This window comes from Pseudopipra pipra, chromosome W (genome assembly GCF_036250125.1).
Source record: "Pseudopipra pipra isolate bDixPip1 chromosome W, bDixPip1.hap1, whole genome shotgun sequence".
NCBI classification, from domain to species: domain Eukaryota; kingdom Metazoa; phylum Chordata; class Aves; order Passeriformes; family Pipridae; genus Pseudopipra; species Pseudopipra pipra.
The window spans coordinates 63867266-63889057 of record NC_087580.1 but is presented as its reverse complement, the minus strand read 5'-3'; the positions used below and the strand labels follow the sequence as shown (position 1 = coordinate 63889057).

Genomic DNA, 21792 nt, shown 5'->3' with positions numbered 1-21792 from the left:
GGAAGGTGCTTCTCCTATGCACTGCCTCTCCGTAGCACTGGTGCCACAGCCCCTGACAAAAGCCCAGGTTATCTTTGTCGCCAGCAGAAGTGCTCCTGCTGCCAGCAGGGATGGTCCCCGGGACAGGTCAGGAGAGGCTGACCCGGGGTGCTGAGCCTGGAGGGATATTATGCCTCTCGTGCTCCTCAAAAATTGTCAAAAGCGTGTGCCCTGGAGGACAATTCCGGAGTCTCCCCATGCCAGCAAAAGAGAAATCTGGAAGCTTTGGCTTTGTGCTGCAGTTGGTGTGTCAGCCTGGAGATTCCATGCGCAGCAAGAGCTTTTTGCGCTGGCACCTTTGGTGTGGGAGGAATCTTTTTTTATATGCAATTTTGGGAGTCTTTCTCTCAGTTGGTAGGCAGGTCTGAAAAGAGGAAATGACAGCCCTTATCATCAGGAAAGAAAGTCGGCAATTTTTGGCTTTGTGGTGCATTTGGTTTGTCTGCCTGGAGACTCTATGGGGAGCAAGAGTTTTCTGTGCTGGCATCTTTGCTATAGGGGGAATATTTGTTTGTATGCAACTACAGAAGTCGGACTGTCAGTTGGGAGGCAAATCTGAAAAGAGGAATCAACAGCTCAGTTCCACAGGAAAGAATGCCTGGAAGATTTGGCTTTGTGGTTGTCTCAGTCTGATGAGACTGAACTGTTTGCTAAGGAGGATGAGTTATGAGGTAGACCAAACTCCTCTCTCTCTGCAATTGTAATGTCAAATTAAGGGGCTTTACTCGAGGAAAATGTGGAAAAAACAGAAGAAATAACAACCCTTTATTAAAAGATATATGTATGTTGGCAACTGAATTTATCTCCACCTGTAACACCCTTCTTCCTCCCTTTCAAAAACCAGACCCTGATGGAACACAGAGGCCAACAAAGGACAAACAACTGTGCTTGAAGCCCCATCTACTGACAAACAGTAGAAGTGTTGCTAAGCTACAGTGATATTCCAGAGAACATCCCTTGGCACTACTGGCATTGCTTCTTAATAAAGAAGTAAAACACAAACATTTTGAGATGTGATCTACAAAATGTTCTCTTTGAATCACACAGGACATCTCTCCCAAGAAACCAACTACCAGAAAGCAACAAATCCATACAGACTAAAAAGCGATATACTTTACCAAATCCACCCTATTCTGTTGACACTCCTAGACTTAGAATTAGCAAAACACAAACAGGCATGCTGACCTCAAACCTGCATTTGAACACCCACACTTTCCAGCCTGTGTCAGGAAAAGGTCTGCATGTTACTTCTGCCTAAGGAAGCATCCCGAAGGACATATTTCTCACCACTTACTCTTGACCCAAAAGAAAATCGACTCAAAACCTTGCTGCAGAGTGCCTGTACAGTGCAGTGGGGGAAGACACATCACTGCCTGATATGAGAAGGGTAAGGTATCACTTCTCATTTGAGTCCACAAAATGAAAACACATCACTGGCAAGCAACAGTCTGCTGAGTTCTGTCACAACATCATCCATGCTTTCCTTTAGGGCCATGAGCTCCCTAGTTCATACACGTTCACTAACCCTTAACAAAGTATCCATCCTTCCGCTGTGTTGTGGGCAGCAGCCGGTCCCTTCCGGAGAGCCAGAGGTGCGGCCCCCGGCGCGTTCCCGGGGGAGGGGCGGGGTCGTTCTTCCGCCCCACCCTGGGGTCTTCCGCTTCTCCCTGAGGAGCGGGAGGCCGGAGTTGGCGCGCCGCGCCCTCCGGGTTCGGGTCCGGGCCCCTTGCACAGACACTTGTGCTCCGAGGGCTAGTCTGTCGGGAGCCCCGTTTCCGTCAGGCTGCCTCTGGAGAGCTGCCTTCCATGGGCGAGTGAGCGCGTACAGAGCCGGACACTTGTCCGGGCACGCCACAATCGTGCTCATCTTGAGTTTTAAAACTCTTCCTGTGTAGGAGTACTCATACAGGTAAGTTCTTTAACAGCTCCTTAAACTTTTCCTTCCAGGTCATATTACTGGATTATTTTGTGGTGGTTTATTAGGAAATTATAATAAAGTAGATAAGAGACATTAATGGATTCCTTTTTGATGTTTCAGTTCCACAGTTAGATTTGGATGTGTATGAGGCAGTGAGACAGAGTGTTTTCACTTTTCCCATCCTCTTTGCCCTTCCTGTTAGGATGTTAAAAATTAATTTAGTGGTGTCGTCTTTCCTTATGAGCTGGTGTAGAAGGTAGGTACCCACATGGTAGGGTAGGTAGGGTAGAAGGTAGGTAGGAAGGAGGTTAAGACACATGCTTCGAACTGAAGGGGATTGGTTGGGTTTTAGGAATTATTTGTGAAAAGGTTTGTAGTGGGAAACACTGAAAACTGGATAGCAAGCTAAATGTAACATTTCTGCTCCCTTTTTTTTCTGTTAGGAAATACTGGAAGTACACTAAAATGGTTTTTTATACACTCTAGTTTAGAGAAGGCCTTCTTTTAGCCTTCAGGAACAAACCTGGTTTTGTGATACCTTTTGTTTGTTTGTTTTCCCATTTTGAATTTTTGGTTTATTTTTAGGCATTCAGATGTCAACATGTATCTGTTTAATGTAAAAAGATATTAATGTCCAAATGTTTTGTGTATTGATAGGAAAGACTAAAAAGGACGCACTTAGGCAAGACTCTCCAAAACAGAAAAAGAACGCATCCTGGAAACCAGAAGCTGAAGAACTGATATTGTCATGGTCTGGATTGGAAACAGAAACATCTGATGCAGAAAAATGTAAAACAAGGGTGCTGCCAAGTGAAGATTTGCCTATGCCCTCATCTGGGCATCAACAAGAACAGACTGTGTCTCCAAAAAAGTCTCTCAAGTCTTCCAAGAATCTGCAGTCAGCTTCAAAAGCTTCTCAGCATTTAGATAAGAGGAAACAAACTGCTAAGCAGGAACTTCCTAAGGTTAAAGCAGCTAAGAAAGTGGCGTTAAGTTCAAGGAAGGAGCTTAAAAAATCTGTCCAGAAAAGTAGTAGTAAAAGACCTCAGTTGCAAAGAGAGAAGAGTTCTGACAGTGAACCTAGTGAAGAAGAGCATGAAAGAGAGCCTGTAGATTTGAAAGATGTGTGTACCACGCCCTTGCGTCAGAAATTAGAGACTCCCGTGATTCAGAAATTGGCTGTGTCTGAAAAGCCTAGAAATGTGTTGCACACATTGGAGTCACCTGGTGGTGCAAATAACCAATCTCCTGTGAAAGCACTACAGCATCCCATGGACAGTGTGAAGAATTCAGAAAAGAAGCAGTTGCCAGCCAAGTATTCAGGGAAGATACCCGGAAAGATTCCTTGCAGAACCAATAAAGCTGTTTACTCAAACCCTGAGGACACTGAGTCTCAAACAGATTCTGACAGATCTTCTGTACAGAACATGGCAAGGATAAACCAGAAGTTATCAGATGTAAAAATAAAAAATAACAAAAGAAAACGGAACAGGCAACATGGACCACAGTAAGCTTTTTATGTGATTCCTTACAAGCGTGGTATAACTTGGTAGATAATTAAACACACCTTGTTAACGTTTAAGCAGTGATGGCCCAATTGAACTACGAGATAGTTTGAGATTGGTCAAATAGTTAATAGAGAAACCAAGTGGTGTAGTCAACATCCTGTTCTCAAATGTGGGTGCCAAATCTAGTGTCTTTTACATGCGGAAGTTTGTGCTGGTTAAACTGTTCTCGTGAGACTTGTGTAGTAGATACAATCCTACCACCACAGAGTAACTTCACTGTCAGGTTTGTTGTATTTTTAAATGAAATTTGGAAAATACAGCATTTAATTCTTCAGCTATTGTATATATTTTTGTGGATGTAACTTTCTAGTCATAGGCAATCTAAAGACGGAAGTTTAAGGAGTCTAAAACCAGTTTTTAATAGTTGTTCTTTGCATTGTTTTTTAATTTTTTTTTAATGTCTTTTTATGGTTTTGTTCAGGATATAAAATTATTGCCCTACAGGTTCCTTTCATTAAGTAAAATTGACTCAGCCCTAAAAGGTACTAAGAATAATTTTTTCTCTTCTAGATATTCCTTTGTGGCTGAGAAGGCTGTGAACTATGAAAGGTAATTTCTTGAGTTGTCTGAAAACCTTGAATTTAATCTCACTTCTGCCCCACTGAGACAGAAGAGTTTGGTAGTACTACCCCATTCTGTGCTCTACTAGTGAAGCACCTAGTAGAAAAGAATTGTAATTCACGTTTGAGGATTTTAAATACTGCATTAATACAGTTAATAAACTAGTAAAATTCTTCTTCCTGTCATAAATAAGGGGTCATGGTAGGTTTCTTGCCTTAGGGGATTTTTTTCCTTTGAGGTTTGCTTCCACATTAGTGTGTGATTTTGGAACAGAAATACCAGTGCTCCTAGAACTAATAGCAGCTGTACTAATAAAGTTGCCGTTAAGTGGGGTATACAGCTGTATCTATGATCCAAACTTTTTGCATGTAGATAGGCATGTATCTTCCCCTTCATGGGATGGGAACTTAATGACAAAGCAAACAGGAGTGGCAGTCTGTGAATTTATTGAATTCTTAAGCAGTCATTCTGCAGAAAAAGGGATTTGGGGTTTTTAATTATAAGGGAGACTACTGCAGACTTACTTGGACGAATTTGTACTGTAGGTTTGGTAATTTAGATAATTTAAATGCATCTTTTGGAGTTTAGGTGGATAACAGGTGAACTTCAGTGGCACAGTAAAAGCAGTGAAGCACAGCCACAGATGGAGGAAGAAGGAAGGTGAAGGGTACTGATGCTAAGGCTGCAAGAGAGGTCCTGTTAGAAGTGATTTGGTTGCTAAAGAATCTCTGGTGGAGTCACACATATAAATTGTCATTTTATGGGGGAGATTTCATGACAGACTACTCATTACAAAGACAAATTATTTTACTGTCCATTCTTTATAGTATGCAAATCATTTCTTTAAAGCAGTATCATAATCACAGTATATGGAAAATTGTTTGAAAGGTAATGCTACAGAAGAAAGTATCTTTATTCTGGAAGGGAGAAAAAAAGAAGTTTAAGAAACCTGTTTAGAGAGGAGGTGTGAACACTAATTTTTCTGCCTGGTGACTGAGTAGAGGAGGAGTTGATGAATTTCAGACCTATGATTTCTAACTAGCAGTCATTTGCTTTAGTGTCTAATCACTGTAGACAGATGGTTAAAAGAAAAATAAAACCCAGACCACATGATCTGAAAAAAACTTAACTTTTATATATATGGTAGTGCTGTAATGTTCCTTTGACATTTAACATCTTTAAGCAGGTTTATTTTTTATTCTTTTGCAGTGGGCCTGTTCTAGAACATTGTGATAAATTTGATTCCAGCACTAAGTCTTGTGAACAGTATGATACATCATCAGGTAATGTTTAAAGTTGATATTTTCTTGCATTTTATGTATAAGCTTCTTATAAACTGTAACTGATGGTTCAGTAATTTCTGTTGTATTCAGCTTGTCCAGAACAAATGCGGATTTTATTGGCTGTGGTTACATTTCTGTCCAAGTAGGTGGTACACTATGCCAGCTTTATGTTGTGTTAGCTTTGGAAGAACAAGCCCTCCAGGGTTTGGCATCAAGCCTACTGGGATAAAGTTATCGCTCCAAAATATTTTGAACACATTTTTTCAGGCTCTGTTTGTACCAGTTTGATGTGTTGACATGTGATGGTACTAAATGCAATCACTTCAGGCCACCCTGGACCAAAGTGTACAGCCCGATGGCCTGTTCACCCAAGAATATTTTGGTTTGGGGTGTTTTGTTTGGTTGGTTTGGTTTGTGGTGTCTGTTTTTTTTTAAAAGTTTTGTTTGTTTGGTTTGGATTTTAAGTTTCACAACATGAGTTGTACGTGTTGTCATAATGGACATGAGCCTTGGAGATAAAAAGTCATTTTGTTAGTATTTTAGAGCCAAAAGTGAATATGCGAAGGTTATTAGTTCATGCAGTGCTTTCTTCAGAGACCTAATTTTGTGTGTGTTCTTGTAAGAAGTTTGTTCTAAAGCTAGGTTTGAGTGATATAAAGCTGATTGACCTTGCACTTTGTCATAATTTTCCAATGTGTGTTTTATCAAGAGGGATAGGTCTGAGAAATATTTACTTGAATATATAGTTTTCATGTAATTTTCAAGCTTACTGATTGCATATACTGCTTGTCTACATTGGGTTTCATACATGTTTATAGCAAAATGTGTTAAGAGGGAACCCTATCGTTGGGACTTGTATTACCCTTGGTTGCTTTTAGTGGGGATATTGAATAAAAGTCAGGAATAGTAAATGCCTATGGTGGTGGTTTTTTGAATGTGTTTACAGAGACTTTTGATGACTTGAATTACAAAGTGAGAGATCCATTGTCAGACAACATAGCAAGGCATAAAATAGGTAAGATTATTTAAAATATCATAATGTAAGTGTGTAAATACAAATGTATTTCGAACTTGATGTAAAGTTTGTTGAAGGAGACTGGCATGCAGCTGCACACTGAGCTACCTGCACTGAATGTATTCCTAAACAACTGAGTCAAGACAACCCCACAGTTCAGTGAGAACAGTAAGAGTTTGTATTAGTTTTACGCAGTATAACTGATGGTGCAAATAACCTGCCTTCTGTGGTGGTCTGAGTCTGGATAGGATGGAACAATGCGTGTGCAGTCGATTGCAGTCCCATGCTTGTCTGTTTTATATTGGGGTTTTTTTATGGCCTTCATTATTATTTTATGCACAACACTTTAGTTGTCTACCTTCAAAACTATTTCATCGAGTTTTTTATATTTACCATTTTTAACATTTAAATATCTTGACTAATTTGCTCTTAGTTCTTAAAGGGCTTTTATTCTTCCTTACAAATACTAAAATATATCTTAATGTATTCATATATGGCAGCTTAGACAACTTGAAAGTTGAGACTATGTAATAAGTACATCTGAAGATAAATATCTGAGAAATCTTGGAAATACGTGGAGTTTCTGTTGGCAGAAGTGCCATTCTTCTGGACCTCAGAAATGGGACTTGTGAATCTGGAAGAGGAGGAGCTGCGTATGCAGTCTCTTACTCTCCCCTTGCCATAACTAGGGCAGTGCCTTTTCACTGTTGCTAATGAAATCCCTCAGATTTAGGCTGGGTCCTATATATATAGAACAGGTTTAATTCCTCTACTCAAAACCTTACAAAAAAACCCCCGAAAACCCCTTAATTCAGTACTAGTGGGACCAACCTCTGCTGCTGACTGGTTTTAGCAGTGATGTAGGTGAGGATTCTGGAGAATAACAGGCTCTTTTCACAGAGTTGGTTGATCCTGCCTTTGGCTGTCATAGTTGGTAACGAATAATGAGACAAAATAAAATAGTTGATAAAGCAACAGTATTTTGATAGGAATACAAATTTCTACAGAACATGATATACTTTCCTTCCCTTAAATCACACTCATGTGAATCACAGTTCTATTTTAACTAAACACTTCAACTTTCTATCAGGTAAGACTTTCCAGAAGTAACTATAAATTTCAAATAACAGGAAAAACAGTGTGTACAGCAAAAATCTATATGCAGCTTTAAACAGGCATCCTGCTAGTCTCCAGGCAAGCTATTCTTTTCATTAGAATGAATTATTTTAAACAATTTAATTCACCTTTCTTAAGACAGGCTGAGGTTTTGCAAGAAATTATTTGACATTATATGGTATTCTAACATCAAACTAAAGTAAACAAACACCACTATAAAGGATGCCTGTTCTCAACCCTGCCATTAACGGAATAGCCTATTTAAAAAAAATAGAATCAAAACATTAAAATTAAATATACAAACTAGATTATTGGCATCATTTTCCCAGCACACTAACAAGGCCTTCAACTTGTTTCCACCCTTCAAGAAAGATACATATATATAAAGTTATTGTACAGATAACTATCAGGAGTTAACAAGCTTTTGTACAAGCATCACCTTTCAACTCTACTGTTCACCATTTAGCTAAGAACTGTGTCCATATATCTAGCAAAGTGGCCAAAACCAACTCCAATGGAGTCCAAGACAGCCATACCCACCAGCAGTAACAAGGCAGCGTGCTCCAACCTGAGACCATAAAAAATTTAAGTGTCCTGGACAAAAAGCTGAAAAAGCTTTCACTAGAAAAAAACCTGGAAAATAAGCTATTAAACAAATCTAATTGCAGAGTATTTACTGTTAGAGCACAACAAACTAAGAAAAAAAACCATTATCAACAACTATTACAGATGGTTAAATTGTAGCCTATAAACTGTTACAAGTGGCATATGGAGCTTCTTCAATGCTCATACAGAACTAAATCCTACAGAACTAAATTTGTACCCCAGTGAAACTGTACCCAAAGCTATACTGTGACATTGCCATAACTAACTTACGCTTTGGCTCTGCATTGAAGTCCTCTTCCTATTTTTGACAACAGGAGCTGAGCAAAGGGTTGCATTTGGAGAGTTTACTGTAAGATCACTGCTGCAACCTATGAAGAAAACACTGTAAGTATGGGGATCTTGGAATTGTCCAGGTCTCATTTATTTTAACAAGTTGCTACAGCTATTAAGGTCACATAAATCCAAACAAGAAAGGAATCAGCTACTCAGGAAAGATTACCTTTATAAGACAGCTAAGACACAGTTTTAAGCAGCTGGGAGGGGGGTGCTTTTCAAGACCCTGAGAAAAACTTTATTTTTATCCATTTTATCTCTAATTTTTATTTCTATTTACTTACCACTAAATATAATATAAAGAAGAAATTATTTCTTCTTTTACCAGCAAATTGAGTAAAACACCAAATAAGAGCTTACTTTCAAAACAATCCTCTATGAGTTTCAGTACGTTTTGACCTGGCTGTACATCAATCTTACTTCTAGAAAGAAGAGGAAAAAAACATATTTTAAATCAAAAATATCAAATGTTCTTATCCCAGCCATATGAAAGCAACAAAGTTCTTACTTCTCAATATTTTAAATTATTATGTCCTCTAGTCTCAGCTTCAATATACTTTTACCTATCATTTCCACACATAGATATCTGCAAAGAAACTTGTCAAAATAAGAATTCCAGGGAAAAAAGCCTCACTGCCACAGATTATGATGAGAATGAAGAACTCTCTCTACATAAAAGAAAACACACAACTACTTCCCTGAGGTAAAAGAGCTTTGGGATGAAGAAAGTCTCTCTTGAAATAAACATTTTTTGGGCAGAAGTGAGTGATTCACTAGCCAGACAATGTTGATCAAAACCAAAATAACACTAGAAAAGACATGGAGTATTACTCCCATAATGATCATTATACACTGTTGATTTGGTAGATTTGGTAAGCTCGTGAAATGCAAGTCTAAAAATGGATTCCAGCAACAAGAACTTCACAGGCTTCTGACGTGCCTTTAAAGAATGCTACAGCACTACAAATACTCCAACTCATCTCTAGCATTTACCAGCAAGGTCCAAATACGCTGGAACTCTGTGTGGGCTTCATTTCTCTACTTCTCGAAAGGCAAAATGTCTGCACAGACTACTCCTTCCGTACTCAGGCAGCCTAGTTAGGAGCACCTTAGGTATAGCAACACCATAGTTTGCTGCCTCAGCAAAGGAAACAAAGGAAAACCTTGGGGCTTTGTCCCCCAGCACTGTTTGCTCCTCCCACCACTAAGAAATACAAGAAATTTGGGAAACATGGTATGATCGGATTAATAGGATACACCGTATAGCTTTGACATTATGCTCTCGGATAAAAATCCACATAAGTTTTCCAGAATCTAAGAATAAAACTTTAAATGCAAATTACCCTCCTCCATGGCAGAATCTTGCTCTGTAGTCTTTTTTTAAATGGTTCTGTGAAGAAATAAGAATAAGTTCATACTAGGCATAATGACACTTGACAGGAAAACAAGTAAGCAAATATCAAGCATTCTCCAGTCATCGTAAACTAGTGGGAGAGTGGGAGTTACTGCAGCCCTGTTTTCCTTAGAATGCCACAGCAGCTACAACCCCTGTAACAATTGCCAGAAGTTCAGCTTTCCACAAGAACCATCAAAGCATCTGTTGCATTTGAAGTCAGAGAGTCTTACAGGAGACTTACGTGACAGAAATCACAGAGAATGTAAGGATTTGGTTACCATTTACTCAAGTGTAATGACTAATCTTTAAAGTAAGGAAGAGGAATGATCTACCACAAAGCAAGCCAGGACATAACCAAACATCCGCTGCTGTGTGTTAACTGCTCACGTGATGGTTCGTACCTGTTTGCCACAGGCACGACCACACCGACAGGCAGTGAGAACACATCGCTGTGCCATGGTAAAACTACAGCCTCAGTTAAGTCCCAGTGCCACCTCACACACTTGAAACCCAAATATAATCAAAGTCATTCAAATAGAAAACATGACTCCAGTCATCTACCACCACAACTGGAGCAGTAATACTTCAAACGGCAACATATTATCAGTGTTACCTTCTACACCAACAAATGAAATAAAGCCACTGACCTGGAAACAGGCAAAGAACATCAAGGATACAAATGGGAAGAAAGGTCTAGAAAAATTCAAGCGCTAAGCAGAGTGCAGTTTTTCACAGATGTGATAGGAAAACATCTAAAAAAATGTAAATGTTTAGCTGAAAAACAACTATGACCTCTTATTCATTTGTGTAAATTTAAAAAGTATGTGCAGCTTGGAGATTATCTAGTGCTAACTCAACGGAATTCAGCTCGTTTTTCTGAAGTTGGCTATAGTGACAGTACTTTGCACTTTATGATTCCTCTTTGGATATTACTTCTGGTAACAAAAATAACCAACACCACATATGGATTGATTGCACTGGAAACTTTCAATATCAGCCTTAAGCGGCAGAAGGAAACTCTAGGTCACACGGGAAAACAACTGACCAAAAGCCACCTCTTCAGAAACTGTGCACACTCCAGTCAATCTGACACTCGGCCTTAAACCTCTTCCCCTTGCAGCAGTGTGTAGCACAATCCACTGGCACGTAGCCTTTCGCACTAAAGAGACTGAAAATCTCCTTTGAACAGTTCATTTATGAGTGTGTTCGCATTGTCCTACACAGGAAGAGTTTTAAAACTCAAGATGAGCACGATTGTGGCGTGCCCGGACAAGTGTCCGGCTCTGTACGCGCTCACTCGCCCATGGAAGGCGGCTCTCCAGAGGCAGCCTGACGGAAACGGGGCTCCCGACAGACTAGCCCTCGGAGCACAAGTGTCTGTGCAAGGGGCCCGGACCCGAACCCGGAGGGCGCGGTGCGCCAACTCCGGCCTCCCGCTCCTCAGGGAGAAGCGGAAGACCCCAGGGTGGGGCGGAAGAACGACCCCGCCCCTCCCCCGGGAACGCGCCGGGGGCCGCACCTCTGGCTCTCCGGAAGGGACCGGCTGCTGCCCACAACACAGCGCACAGACAGACCGACAGGCAGGCGGACAGACCGACAGACAGACACACCCTCACCATCCCCGCACTCTCTCACCAAGGCCTCCGTCATCCCGGGCCGGGGCTCGCGCGCGCCCCGCGCGCCGTTTTCGAACCTGGGCGCCTTTCCCGCCGTGCGCGCGCCCACGGCCGGTGGGGACAGCGGCGCCCCGGCCACGCCCCCCCGCCTCCGCCTCATTGGTCGGCGGCCGCCGCGCGCCAGTCAGGGGCGCTACTTTTTGGCGCGCGCACGTTGTGGCGCCTGCACAGGAATGGGGGCTGTCTCCGCCGTGGGCTACTTTCTTGCCTTCCCTTCCTTAAGGGGACCTGCACGGCGACGGGTCCCCTTTCTTTGTCCTCTCCTGGGAAACGCCAGTTCAAATTCTCGAGTTTCCAAATGGCCACTGTCACTACGGGGAGATGCAGTTTTTTCTTTAAAACGCTAGTGAAGAACTTAACATTGAGCAAAAAACAAGCATGTTATCATGCTTGATAACATGAGGGCGCAGTGCCTTACAGTGCCCGCGAAACGCTGCCCAAAAATATAGTTTTAAGTGAGGGTTTTTACTGCACACTTGTGACTAGTACACCATCCCTGTTCTTTCTGACCACTATGGGGAAGGCCCACTGTTTTTATGGAAGTACAACATAACATGAGAAGTTTGTGCTTTCTTTTCATGAAAATACTTAAGGTCACTTTGTGAACCCGGTGCTGCTCCATGTTCTGGATCCCTTTCCCCACCCACGACGTGGGGGAGCCCAGTTCTAGCTCCATATCCATCTGAAGAACCATTCCGACGTCTTGAAAGGACAGGGAAAGGGAACTCCAGCGACAGGGTTTTTCAGGCCCCGAGCCTAGAGGGGAGAGGTGCCCTCCCCTCCCCCCACGCACGTGGTCCCATGGCAGGCACAGAGACAGCACACCGGCGTGGAGAGGAGACAAGAGAGCGTTTATTGTTGGGAAGGGGTTTATAAAGCTTTTAGGAGGGTCAAAGGGGAACCAATCACAAGTTCAGGGTCACACAGAAAAAACCATCAGGTAAAGGGTCAACAGCCAATAGGAAGGGGTTTACAAGGACCAATGAGAAACAGCTCAGGACACCTTCCCAGGACACCTTGTATGGGAGACAATAGCCCTTCACAGGGGGGTGTTGGGAAGAGGGAGGCAGTGACACTGCAGAAAATACAAAAAGCCATTTTGAAACATGTTTAAACCAATTTCTCATCAGATTCACTGCTACACCATGTACATCAGGTTAGAGTTGCAGCTTTTCCTCACTGTGAAATTGAAACTTGTGTGTTGCTGGGAGAAGTGAGAACTTAAAATACTTTGCTGGATCTCACTTTTGCCATGCAAAATTATTGACTTACTAGCAAGACAGTTTTGCTGGTATTAATGCTGTAACTCACGGACACTTTTAAGCTTGAGTCTCAATAAGCTTTCTGCACCATGGATAAGCACCCACATTAGCTACTTGAACAACCACAGAAAAGATACATTTAAATTAAGATAAATGCTCAGAAGCTCTCTGCTCAAAATTTATCAACCTTTGGAGAAAGGTTTAGATTGATGCACTGTGCTGCACATACGCCTTCTGTAATTGCACGACAGGAGATGATTAACTGGGATTGATAAACCTTTCAAGCTAATGTCAGCTTCCTCTCTTCAACCAACTGGCCTACAGCCACATTGTTTCAAAGATGCAAGGAAAAATCAACAACTTTTACTCGTGTTTGATAACTCAGATATACAAACTCTTTGCCTACCTCAAACCCACATTATTTCAGGACGTTAGATGCCATGATGAGGGTGACAGGGTTTCTGCATTCGCAAAGATCCAAGTGGTGCCAGAGTTGTTCTTTCTATGTAGTCACTATTCTTGAACAGCTTTTTGTTTTGTTTTGTTGTGTTTTTTAATAAACATTCACATATTTATCCTACATAGGAAAAGGGTGGGAAAATAAACGTGACCTCAGGTCTGCTGCTCATAATTTCTGGGAATCTAACCCAGTTTTCTGGGACTCTAACCCAGTTTTTAGGGATACTGCCGAGGCGTCCCTCCGGCTCCCTTTTTGAAAGCGCTTTTCTTTATCAATTACAATACAAAAGTATACATACCTCTTAATTTGGAGGAGGAGGTTCGTCCGCCGGGACGTGGATCCAAGGAGTCCGGGGAGGCTCTGTCAACAAAATTCTGTCTAAGGGGCCCCGAGAGCGTCGCTTGGGCCCCCTGGATCAGCGCCCTGGGGAGTCTACCACTCCTGGCTGGCCAAAAATGATGCCAATAATTGCCCCCAAGAAGGCGCAGAGAACTGCTCAGAGACAAAATTTAGTCTTTAAGCAGCGAGGTATGTTTATTAGGCAATGTTGGAGAGCAGCCAGCTAACGGCGGAGGGGTTCAGACAGAAATGCACACAAATCAATATGATTGGCAAAAATGTCCGCTTTATTAGAGGAAAAGCAGCTTATATGCTGCTTGTGATGCAGAGACGTGATTCTTTTTCAGGTTACATTGGATACATAAGGTAAACACACTGAGCTGTACATTACTAATTGGACCACACCAGGTGTCCATAAAACTTGTTTTCCTGCCAGCATAACTCCTCCTTCACCCTGGCACAGGACCTGCAGTCATATTAGTGGCGTAGTATTTTTTTTACTGTCTGCACCCAGCCATGCCAAGGTGAAGGTCGCAGAAATGCAATGGAAACTGTTCACACAGTTTCTGTCCTCCGACAAATCCCCCGTTGAAGTTTGAACAGTTTAAATTGCATTTCTGTAACATTCCTTATTGTATCCATAACATCTCAATAAGCGCAAACATACAACAACACCACCATCACCAATAAACTCAACAACCTATTGACCCTAAGATGTGTGCTCTCAAAGTGTGCCTAAAAGTACTTCTTTAAATGTAGGGTTTATTCTTAAAACTTCCACTCTGTTCAGAACATCCTTGGAAATGGAACTCCATTAAACTCTGGGCCATATGTCTTCTGTTATTCTTTTTCACCCCTTGGCCCTTGAATAACACAATGACATGATCGTATATTAACACTGGATCTTCCGTTTCTATTGCACTCTTTGCATACCATTCTATTGCAGCCCGGAGAGTTTGTTCAGGATTTCTTGCCATTTTATGGAAAGGTATCGGTGTATTTGTTTATCCAAAAGTGTTTGTGTAAGTGAATATTCACACATATACATGCATACATTTTCATTCATTCACTTTCACACGGTGGCCACCATCATTCAAACACACTTCACACACACATACTTTTGAATCTCATTTTACTGTCTCATGAGTTACGAAACCATACTAATTCTCTAGTACCTTATGGTGTTAAAGCTTCTCCACCAAACAGGTGAACTTTCCTCCACCAATACCCAGTGAATAATCTAAGATCTTAACCTTCTATAATTATATGCTTAAACATACTAAAAAATTGTGCTCCAACAAAACTAAAAATACTGTGCCTTAACAACACTAAAATGTGCTCATAATGCTGACAAATTGTGCTCCTGTAATACTTACTTTAAAGTTTGTACACTCTCTTAAATCCTTAATTTCATGTGCTTAAAAAAAAATATACAAAAATATACTAAAAAGGTGTATATGACTAAGAAAAACTATGCTTATAATACCAAAAAGAATTGTGCTCCAAAAACTGTGTTCTAACAATATTGAGGAAACTGTTAGCCACTACAGCTCCTGATGTTACCATTGTTACCTGCAGAAAACAGCATCAACCTTGTTCTTTCTTTCCAAGGTTTCATTCAGCATGCAGGCAGCTACCAACACCTGTGTACAAAAAAAAACTTAACATATGAAACAACTTTTGCAAATGAACTGAGGGGGTTGCCACCTGTTCTCTCCCCGTTTCTGTCTTGCAAAAGTGTTTTACAAATTCTTAAATCACTGACCCCTATACCAAATACATAGCATTGTCTGGCAACTTGGTAGTAGTTTTCAAACTGGACAAGCAATCCACCCTTTTAAAGTTTTTCTAGTTTGGATATGATATAGAATTTTACCCCAAAAATTGTTATTGCACAATCACATATAATCTTGGGAAGACTCATAAGCCAAAAGGTTTCTGTCATATGCTGATTCCAAATAAATCTTGCTACCCACTGTAACACTACTGAGATGAAACACAAATACAAGCACTGCAAAATAGTTAATGTCTGATGTAGAGTTCCCAAACCACACCAGTCTGCCTGATCTTCACAAACATCACTGATGTGACATGAGCAGCACAGAAACAGAGCGTTGTATACAGCGACAACCCTTAGGCCTCAGGATGTTAAAAGTTCTATAGTTTTCCATTGTCTTCCTTTCCCCTTAGTGACACGTCTGCCCTATCTCAGTCAAGAAATCATCTTCTAAATCCGCATCTAAACAGACATTCCTCTGCTCCACAGTTTGCACAGGCAACACGGAGACAAAAGGTGTTTTTCGCAGAGTGTGATCTTTTGGCAGCTCTGGATGAGTTGTGGGGAGAGAATCCTCCTCTGTCCTAGATACCAGTGACAAGCGGTCTGCAGTGGAGCTGCTTTCCAAACAGCTGAATGTTTGTGTACATTCAGTGGTAGACCTATTTCTGTTTTCTCACTTTTTCCTCTTTGGCAAAGGCTGTTTGGTTCAAGTTGGCTGCCAGAATGCAGGAGTGCTTTTGATTCCTGAGTATGTTCTACCTCAGTGCTGGCTTCCTGCAGTTCATCTTTGTCCACTTCTTCATGCATCAGGCACAGATTTGTATTAAACTCACATTGAACTTCACAAGCTACAATATTAGTAGGTTTCTTTGGATTCTGAGATACACTAATGTCTTTAAAATCCTTTCCACTGCTGTCTTCAGTTACACTTTGGCTTCTGGATTGTCAGGTAAACTTTCAATCTGTCCGGGTGTAATTTCCAATATATTTTTTTTTTTCTAAGTTGATTGCACTACTGGTTAATTGGTTAATTATTTCTGCATCACTGTATGTTTGAATTCATAATGATTCAGTGAAGACAAGTCTTCATCCTTGGATTCATATTCTTTGTGAGATATGAATGAAAGCACCTCTGGCATAACCTCTGCCAAACTATCTGTGTTTGTTTCCATACAGATTATCTCTTTTTCAGACATCTCTACTGGTGCTGCAGATTGGCTGTAACTTGCACTGGCAGCAACAGCTGAAGGGTGACATCAATATGGTGTCTCCTGTGAGGAAAAAATCTGTCTCTGTTGTTATGTCTTCTGCAGATATTTGTCCATAATCCGTTTCTTGCATAGTTTTCAAATTACTCTCCCCAGACCTGAGGAGACAGTCTGTAACAGTTGATTCTGCTCCATGTCCAGCCAGTGTCTGAAACTCATAGCTGCTTACTAGAGAGCAGTTCTTATTTGCTAAGTCACTGAGAAAGAAACCTTCATCACAACGTGTTGGTATTTTTTGTATTGGCAAAAGCTGCCCATGGTTTCCAAATTGGATGTGTTTTACTGCAGATATCTGTGTTGAGGTCATATTAAGAGCAAGTCCCATAGAAGATTCAGCAGTAGATGCACTGACAGATGCACTTCCCCTGCCTGAATCTGTCACACTTAATTGTGCCATCAAGTTATTATAGTCATTGTCAAGCTCATCTTTTGAAAAAGTTCGCATTTAAGTCTATGACAGTGAAAAAATACTGTTTGATCATTCTGTTTAATACTCAGCCCTAAGCTACATGTGCAGTTCAGAAGGATATAGAAGGCCAGATTCCAGCTTGCAGCCGGTTCCTTAGATGTGATCTACATCATCTGCTCGTATTTTTAGTTCTTTTACCTATGAAATTTCGGTAAGAGAACAAAATTCACAACATAAGCAGCACAAAGGAAAACAAATAACTAGTTGTAAGAACATGTAACTCCATAATCGTGGAACAACAGCACAGAACAGGTAAAAACTACACCTGTTATATTAAAATCCTAAATCACTCACAGGTTTTAATTAATTTCCCGAATGTAAAGCTAACTAAATCTAGCTTTGAGATCGTTATATTGGGAGGCAAACTAGAAAAATTTTACTAAATTCAACCTGACTCTAGTAACTCAGCTTTATTGCAATCTCTACTGATTTCCTGACAGATTATCATGTGGTCTCCAGACATTTCTGCTTTATAAATCAAATGGGCATAAAAAGTTCTAATTCACGCATCAATAGTTTTGGAAAAGTGTAATTTAGCAATCTGCTCTTTTATCGGTATAAACACACGCATTTTGCATCTTGTTAGGTTATTTTAAAAATAATCTGAAATTCATGTAGTATAACTGTTGACATAACATCAGTGCCAAGAGAGATAAGTCAAACTTCACAGCATAGTGTGTGCCTGAGTAGTGTTTTTAGAAAAGCAATTAGGCTGTATGCTATATCAGCAGTTATAAAACATTTAAAAACATATAATACGTTTCGTTTGACCAAACTGCTCTGTACATACTGTACGAATCCACGACAGAAGATATATATTAAAATCTGAAAAAAAAACACATGTACTTGCTGCTATGTTATAAATAGAATATTAACAATTGCTTAAACAGCACATGAAATGCAACTCAAAGTTGCAACTCTGTCATAAACACAGAAGAAAAAAAGAAAGGAAAAAATAATGAATTCACTAAGCTTGACCAAGGAAAAGAAATAATATCAGACAGGAATGTAAACTAAACATCCAAATGTTAAAATCAGCTGAGTAAACCTTTTTAAATACAATTCTAAAGATGTGATTTCCACTGTCACAATAACTTCTCAGTTTATAACAGGAAGATAGAGAGATGTTTTACCTAAGAATTAAGGAAATCCTCAGCCTGCTAGCTTTCCATTTATCTTATTTGCAGATTTGTAGTTTTTGGTGTATAAGTTCTACTCTCTCCCTAGTCCTGAGAAACTGCTGGAGGTGGTTTGAGTCCCACCCAGTTGCTAAGCAACAAATGATCTCTATTGTGTGAACCTTATGTCTCCTGCTAAGACTGAACACGAAATTTGGGCAGAAGGTCTTTACAGGGGTAAAATGTAACTAAAAACAAGGCAATTCACTAAAGCTTTTATATAAAGATTCATTCTCTGGGAAACTCTTAAAATTTCTTGCATGCTAACTTTTAGTAAAACACAATCTTTTAGTTTTAAGTTATCTACAAGTGAGTAGAAGGACTAAAGAGAGAGATTCTGCTTTCTGTTCTCAATTACTGACGTGCCTGGATTCTGCGGGGCAACTCCCCCGCAAGCCAGTCACCGCCGAGCTGCTGTTTCCCGGGCTGCTCCGTGCGCCGTGCAGCTCCCGGGGATCCCCGTAGAAGTCTGGCTGGCTCTGCAGAAGTAGCTGTCGGCGTTGCCTCTGTCGCTGAGGTGCCTTTGCCGCCGAGGTGCCCCTGCTGCCTTTTGCCGTGGCTGCCAGCGCTGCCTCCCCCACGGCCGAACTCGGCGCAGCGGTAGCCCCAGTGCGCAGCTCCCAGCCCTGGCGCGCGGCCCCAGCGCCCGCACGCCGGACTCTGGCAGCTGTTTGAGTAATCCTAAAGGGAATTTTTATGCTGTTATGTGTACCCGAGACACTCTAACGGGAGGAAATTCTCACGGACTCTCACCTCTGGCTTTTAACAGTTACTAACAAACGTATGGCCGCTTCTCCACACACACACAAGCACGGTACCGTTAACAATACAGTGAGCTCACAACAACGTTGGACACACAACACAATTAACACGACAGTTAACAAAAAATACGGAAAGGCAGTTCTCTAGCCTGCCTCTCCTGTCAACGAGAAGTGGCACTTTTTCGGTGTTGCTCGTTGTGCTAATATAGCATCTTCCAATGCAAGGCCCAATAGCTGCTACTTTCTTTCATATGTACCACACCTGGAAACGGCATGGTTCGTCTTTTTTTTTTTTTTTTTTTTTTTTTTTTTTTTCGAAAACAGCGTCCGTTGCCATGGTAGCGATTCAGTGGCTTTCTTCCGGGTTTCATGGTGGCTTCAGGCGCCAGCGGTGCAGCGCCATCTAGGGACGCGGAGGCTCCCAGCAGTGTCGGTCCAGTTGACACATGCGCAGCAGCAGGCACAGTGAGGAGCGACACTGCCGACTGCGCAGCCGCAGGAGAGAGCGGTGCTGCTGGCACGGCTCCAGCTTCATTCGCCGCCGCTAGTGATGTTCCTGCAGCCCCTACACGTCCTGCTGCTACATGCACGGTGCTAAACGGAGGTGATCCCGCTGCTGTTAAGGGTCCTAGCATTCGCAACATCGCAGCCGCAGGCACGGGGATCCCCCCTACAGCAGACCGAACGGGGGGGGACCCACCGTAGTCCCGCCATCTCCCGACAGAGCCGTCCGAACCTTCATGAGTTCCCGTCGCTCAGAACTTAACTCTCGTAGCGACTGAACTGCCAGACGCCAAAGCAGAGTACACGTTCTAGGGGCTCCTGACCCCGTAGAGATCTCGTCCCAAAAGAATTCCTTTATAGCGTCCCTTGTGGACACCTGAAAGGCGGTTCGAGCAGCGGGAAGTACAGTCCTCGCTCTCACCCATGCCATCAACCCCTTAGGGGCGGTTCCATCAGAAACAGGCTCTCCTAGAGAGAATATATATCGGAGGAGCGTTTCCGCGGCCTCATCCCCTTCGGATGCCGCGGGCCCCATGCTCTCTCCCTCGGTCGACTCACCGGGCCAGGGTGAGATTCCTCTGTACCATGCGCATGGCTTTGTTCCGTGATGCCGGGGACAGCATCACCTCCCACGACCGCTTCCCTCAGCTCCTTCCGTTCGCCTTGCGTCCCTGCAGAACTCGACGAAGTAGAACTCCCTGCTAAACGGGCGCCAGATAACGGCGGAGGGGTTCAGACAGAAATGCACACAAATCAATATGATTGGCAAAAATGTCCGCTTTATTAGAGGAAAAGCAGCTTATATGCTGCTTGTGATGCAGAGACATGTGATTCTTTTTCAGGTTACATTGGATACATAAGGTAAACACACTGAGCTGTACATTACTAATTGGACCACACCAGGTGTCCATAAAACTTGTTTTCCTGCCAGCATAACTCCTCCTTCACCCTGGCACAGGACCTGCAGTCATATTAGTGGCGCAGTATTTTTTTTACTGTCTGCACCCAGCCATGCCAAGGTGAAGGTCGCAGAAATGCAATGGAAACTGTTCACACAGTTTCTGTCCTCCGACAGCCAGCTCGCGCTGGACAAACTGCTCTGCCTTTTCCAGTGAATTTACAGGTTTTTATACAATTTCTACAGGTGATTGCGACATGTTTACATAAATATTCATATGATTGCAACATCTGATTATAATAATCATAATAGGCAGAGTCTAGGCGGAGTCAGGGGCGCGGTCTTCCATTTGGGGAGAATCTAGGAGGGTCATTCCTGTTCTTCATCCTTATCAGCCCCTGGCCCAGGTTCCGTCATCTTCATGAACTTTTCAACTTTCTTGATTTTGGCAGACTACATGGAGAATTTTGCAAGATTCTTAGACTCCAAGCTCCACTTTGCCCCTTACTTATCTTACTTAGGTTGGGTGTGTGTGCATTTCGTTTAGTGTACGGTACCACCTAATCTCTATCTCTAGTTTCTGGCAGTACATCCTAGCTAAGTGTTGGCAAAGTTCTTTGAGCCTTCGTTTATACTTATATTCTTATATTCTGCTTATATTCTTATATTCTACTTATATTCTTAAATTCTGACTTATATTCTGCTTTCTAGGCCTTGTCTGGCTTCACCAACAAGAAAACGCTTGCTCGCCAGAAACGCCCCAGGCTGCCAAACCAACTGCACCAAAAAGACAAAGCTTCCTGCCTATCTTTCCTGCGGAAAAAGGCAGTCTTCTCCTGTTTTCAGCCCTGCATCCCAACTGATAGCCCGATTCGCAAAATTGCATATAAACAAATATTCCTCCCACACCAAAGGTGATAGCACAGAAACTTGATGTGCATGGAGCCTCCAGTCTGACAAAACAACTACACCACAAAGCCAACGCTTGCAGGCTTTCTTTCCGGGTGATAAGGGCTATTGTTTCCTGTTTTCAGACCTGCCTCCCAACTGCCAGACCGACTCCCAAAATTGAATACGGACGATGATTCCTCCCACACCAAAGATGCCACCACAGAAAGCTCTTGCTCCCCATGGAGTCTCCAGGCTGACAAACCAAAAGCACCACAAAGCCAAAGCTTCCAGGCTTTCTTTCCTGGTGATAAGGGCTATTTTTTCCTGTTTTCAACCCTGCCTCTTAACTGCCAGCATGACTCCCAAAATTGCATACGGAGATTACTCCCACACCAAAGGAGATAGCACAGAAAGCTCTTGCTGCTCATGCACTCCCCAGGCTGACAAACCAACTGCAGCACAAAGTCAAAG

General features: G+C 42.1%; 1 protein-coding gene across 1 annotated transcript; it reads left to right on the top strand.

The window, feature by feature from the left end:
• The first annotated feature begins 1850 nt into the window (after positions 1–1850).
• On the top strand, positions 1851–21364 carry LOC135405075 (uncharacterized). The gene is made up of 7 exons (XM_064639793.1): positions 1851–1948; positions 2615–3464; positions 4036–4074; positions 5296–5369; positions 6316–6384; positions 8421–8490; positions 21142–21364. Exons 2-7 carry the CDS (start codon positions 2782–2784, stop codon positions 21362–21364), a joined length of 1158 nt encoding a protein of 385 aa, XP_064495863.1. The 5' UTR covers positions 1851–1948; positions 2615–2781.
• Positions 21365–21792: the final 428 nt, after the last annotated feature.

Excerpts from the sequence above, each read along its gene's own strand:
- LOC135405075 (XM_064639793.1), top strand. The coding sequence starts at position 2,782 with ATGCCCTCATCTGGGCATCAACAAGAACAGACTGTGTCTCCAAAAAAG. Across the intron at positions 5,370-6,315 it reads ACAGTATGATACATCATCAG|AGACTTTTGATGACTTGAAT; the intron begins GTAATGTTTAAA and ends ATGTGTTTACAG. Across the intron at positions 6,385-8,420 it reads CATAGCAAGGCATAAAATAG|GAGCTGAGCAAAGGGTTGCA; the intron begins GTAAGATTATTT and ends TTTTGACAACAG.